We start from the raw sequence: 4,373 nt of genomic DNA, 5'->3' as shown, positions 1-4,373 counted from the left end.
AAACGGCTACATCAAAAGGAAGGCACTCCAACACACACACACACACACACCATAAACCATAAACAAGGCAATGGCATACACCTATATGCCGTATGTGGCACATACACAAACAAATTAAATGGCAATTAAACGGTCCTGTTTTTTGTACGGAAGAGATGAGTCTAAAAACAAACTAAAAACTGAAGTGTATTCATATAAAAGCTAGTTAAAAATCGTATGTTACTATTCATCTCTGTCAAATTCACTTGAGAACACTTACAGTAAGTCTACTTGAGAGAGCCACTTTATTACGAATATGTATCAGTGACAGTAATGTTGAATGATTTGTTATAATATAACCAAGTCATGTCATTTATTTTTCATGGAGGCATCCTGTAATAAATCAATGTCTAATGATACATTAATGTAGTGTAAACACTTTCTTTTGCCATTTTTACATTCCCTGATGTATGATAATATTAGCTGAAAATAACAACAGCTGCTAATGACTATTAGCAACAGTTACACTCTCATTCCCATCAGAAATAACCTGTCATGAAACATTATATGGCATATTCTATGTCATGTTTATGACTTTGTGACAGAAGGTACAGCATAACTACTATAAGAGTGAATGTGTAATACATTTTATAGCACTTTATGAACACAAAGCATCTTTTAAAGAGAAATTTTGAGTGCAATTATTTTCTTAAAGTGAGCACTTATCCAGCAGTGCCATAACGGCTCCCCCATTCTGGATTTGCCTGCCACAGAGAAAGGTTTTGTTTAGATGCTGTGACAAGTGAGCTATTCAAGAAAGCAGGCTAATTACTCTCCATCAACACAGTCTGGCACACCAAAAAACTTTAACCACAGTCTCACAGAATGGCTTGTTAGTAAAAACTTAGAGCTTGTATGTACATCGTTGACAGGCCTATGGAACATGAATGGTTGACATCAAGGGGAACAAAAATGACAAATTTATGTAACCCCCCCTGCCTATCCCCCCCCCCCCCCCCATCTCCTTCGCTCTCTGTCCGTACCCTGACGTACCCCCAAACGTCTCTCCCACCCGCCCTCTCTGGAAATGTGTTTGCTTCTTCCAGCACCAATTGGGTCACCCCCCCGCCCCCACAACCCTCACCTCGCCCCAGCCCTCAGTCTCAAACCCTCAAAACATCGCACAGACTCTGCGCTCCCAGACAGCTCTCTCTTTTCATCAGTCTGCCATCCACCTGTCTTTCCTTTCTCTCTACGCTCTTTTTAAACTCATCACCCTATTTTTGCTCGGGGACTCTTCTGTGTGCATGAGAGAGTGTGTGTGTGTGTCTTTGTGATTAAGAGTGTGTGAGTTCGCGACTGTGTGTGTGTGTGTGTGTGTGTGTGTACATGTCTGGAGTGATGGCGCTGGGAATGCCGCACTCGGACGTGAAGAGTTCCCTGAATGGGAGCGCGGACTTCGAGCACAGCTGGAATGCGGAGGCCCCTACGCCGCCCCCCGTGCAGAGCTACCTCATTCTGACCATCTTCACCTGCTTCTGTCCAGCCTACCCGGTCAACATCGTCGCCCTGGTCTTCTCCCTCATGGTAAGTGCTGTGTACGTCAGGGGGGAAAATGTATGGGACCTGGTCCATTGGCATCTTATTATGATTGGACAGCTCTGGGCTTCAGAAGCCAAGCGGGTTTAAGGTTGTGTGCTTGGAGCGCTGGGAGGTTGAGGCAATGGCAGAGGAGCATGTCATTCCCACAGAGAATGTAGAGAGGATTCACCTGTCAGCATGTCAGTTGTCGTGTGTCAGGCAACACGTGAGGAACCAGAGTGGGATTACTGCTGGTGTGGGGTTACCACGACCAGGACAACTGGAAGCCTGTGTCCCTACTCTGAGAAAAGGGGGACACAATCACCTCCAATGCATTTTATATACATACGTGTGTACATATTGAATGTGTGTGGCCAAAAGCCACGGCTTGCCATTTGGAAGGTTCAGATGTATTTTACAGATGCACTTTGAAGGAAAGCCGAAAGATTGTTCATGCCATGTCTGAGAAGCGTACAGTACATGTCCTGTTCAGCGCCTCTCACTCCCAGCCCTTAAAATAGGTTGTTGACATGTGTCAGATGTGTGATGCTCATCAGCACTCCGAGGGGTTGCTGCTGACCCGTGTGTAATATGGGCCAGAGGCCGAGGTGTGTTAAGACTGCTGGACTAGTAGACAGAGTTAAAGGATCTCTATCTCATCTATCTGTCTCTCTCTGTGTGTGTGTGTGTGTGTGTGTGTGTGGTCCGCAGGGTTCAGAGTGTTCAGGGTAGATGAGAAATATGGGTGTGCGGGTGATGAATAAAGCAGCTGTCTACATGGCAGGGTTTCATCTCTGAACTGGCTGAATATACTGTTCTGGCCACACACACACACACACACACACACACACACACACACACACACACACACACACACACACACACACACACACACACACACACACATGTGCCCCATAAACAAGGCAATGGCACACACCAATATGTCTTATGCCCCCTCACTCACCCCCCTCTCTCTCTTTCTCTCTCCCTCTCTGGCTCTGAGAGAGGATTACAGATCACAGTTAATGCAGTAATGCAGCCGGCTTGCTCTATCCTCGAACTTTCTCACATAAAGATTTGCTGCAGACTCAGTGGCTCAGCTCTCTTGACAGGCCATGGTGAACACATTAAATGCCAGCCCACTCTTCTCTTCCAGGCACATAATGGCTGTCTGCGTCACATAATTCACAAAGGCACTTTTCGTTGTTTGTGTACCGATTGGTAATTGGTAATTTGGCACTGGAAAAGTAAATGACTAATATGCTGGAATGGTGCAGTCGATTTCAACATTCCTTTAGGTTTTGGAAGTGTTTTTTGCCTTGACTAATCAAGCCCAATTGTGCCTACTCAGAATAACAGCTTCATTCCACATATTCAAGTTTGGACTGGTTTGGCATTCAGAGTGTAAGCTGCTGGCCCATGCTGCTTACACAACCAAACCAATACTAATGGTTTAAGTAGAGCATCCAAACTGGCTCCTTAATTTGAGTGGATGTTAGGACAGAGAGAAGTGTGGGACTTGAAAAGCCCTGAGAATCATCTGGAGTGCTGATCTCAACAGACTAACCGCTTCCAAAATGGTGGATAGACATGAATAACAAACCACTTCCAGCTGAAAGAACTGCCATTTGCAAACATTCAAACAGTCTCTTCTCTCTTTGTCTCTTCTTCTAGTCGAGGAAAAGCTATGAACTGGGTGACTACGAGGGCTCAAAGCGGCTTGGCAAGCAAGCGTTACACGTAGCCATCGCCTCTTTGATCATTGGCATCATCATCATCATCATCTTCTTTGTTGTCCAATTCGCCCTGGTAAAATACAATTCCAGTATTGTTGTGGATCTGACAGAGGTATAATGACTTAAAATGTCTCATAATCAATGATGATAAATGTTTCGTTATTTTAAAACAGATTGAACTCTGAAGGAAGACAATTCTTGAGGGTGGAGGCATCGTTTCCTAACCTGTGCATCTGTGGGTGAATATACATGGATAGGAATGCTATCTTTACAGACTGAAAAGAAAAGGGGTTTGGGGAACATCACTGGAATGTAATCCCTATAGTGGTAAGAAGGTCTTCCAGCCCAACTTTGGTTTCCAGGGATGGTTTCACTGTCCTCGACTTTGCAGGAGCTCTCTTGGGCTGTGGATCTGACCATCAATGGCTGACACAGGAATATATTCAATCAATGAAGAGGTCAGGAAGCAAACAGTTCTGTCATTCAAATGACATCAAATGGGTCATTCTATGAAACGGGTGCCATTTGTGTCCACGACATTTGATGAGATGCATTAGGCACAAACTAGACCCAAAGTGTGTTTCTAAAGCCTAAAGCTAATAATTCAAGGGTTCTTGTTAACATGATGTACAATAAAATACAATTCTTAAAGAGTGTCACACTATTTTTAACCATTTTACACAAGTGCATGGCAATTTCCATGTGTCTGGGTTGACCAACATGCCATTTACATCTAAAATATCACCACGTAAATGTTTAAACTTATTTTCTGAATTAAATCTATTTTCCTGATGACATTAGACATATTTATTCAGAATATTATGGTTATTTATGAATATATATATATATATTATTTATATAATATAATAATATATAATATATATATTATATATATATATATATATATATATATATATATATATATATATATATATATATATATATATTTGGTAAATATTATTAGATTTTTAGATTTTTTTTTGCATCCCTTTGTTTGACTTACCAACCCGTCACATTAACTTGTTGTGTCTGTAAATAGCATACTGTTACTTGAAATGAAATCACAAAGACAATTTT

At 42.2% G+C, this 4,373-nt stretch overlaps 1 protein-coding gene across 1 annotated transcript; it reads left to right on the top strand.

The window, feature by feature from the left end:
* The first annotated feature begins 1,332 nt into the window (after positions 1-1,332).
* Positions 1,333-4,052, top strand: LOC143122585 (transmembrane protein 233). Its single transcript, XM_076283379.1, has 3 exons — positions 1,333-1,566; positions 3,235-3,369; positions 3,470-4,052. Exons 1-3 carry the CDS (start codon positions 1,369-1,371, stop codon positions 3,479-3,481), a joined length of 345 nt encoding a protein of 114 aa, XP_076139494.1. The 5' UTR covers positions 1,333-1,368; the 3' UTR covers positions 3,482-4,052.
* The last annotated feature ends 321 nt before the right edge of the window (positions 4,053-4,373 follow it).

The sequence above is a fragment of the Alosa pseudoharengus genome, unplaced genomic scaffold (assembly GCF_046254945.1).
Source record: "Alosa pseudoharengus isolate Yale_2024_CS ecotype anadromous, Long Island Sound unplaced genomic scaffold, YU_APseudo_1.1 YU_APseudo_1.1_scf_14, whole genome shotgun sequence".
Taxonomy (NCBI): domain Eukaryota; kingdom Metazoa; phylum Chordata; class Actinopteri; order Clupeiformes; family Clupeidae; genus Alosa; species Alosa pseudoharengus.
The sequence above is the reverse complement of the archived record's forward strand: the minus strand, read 5'-3'. Positions and strand labels throughout refer to the sequence as shown.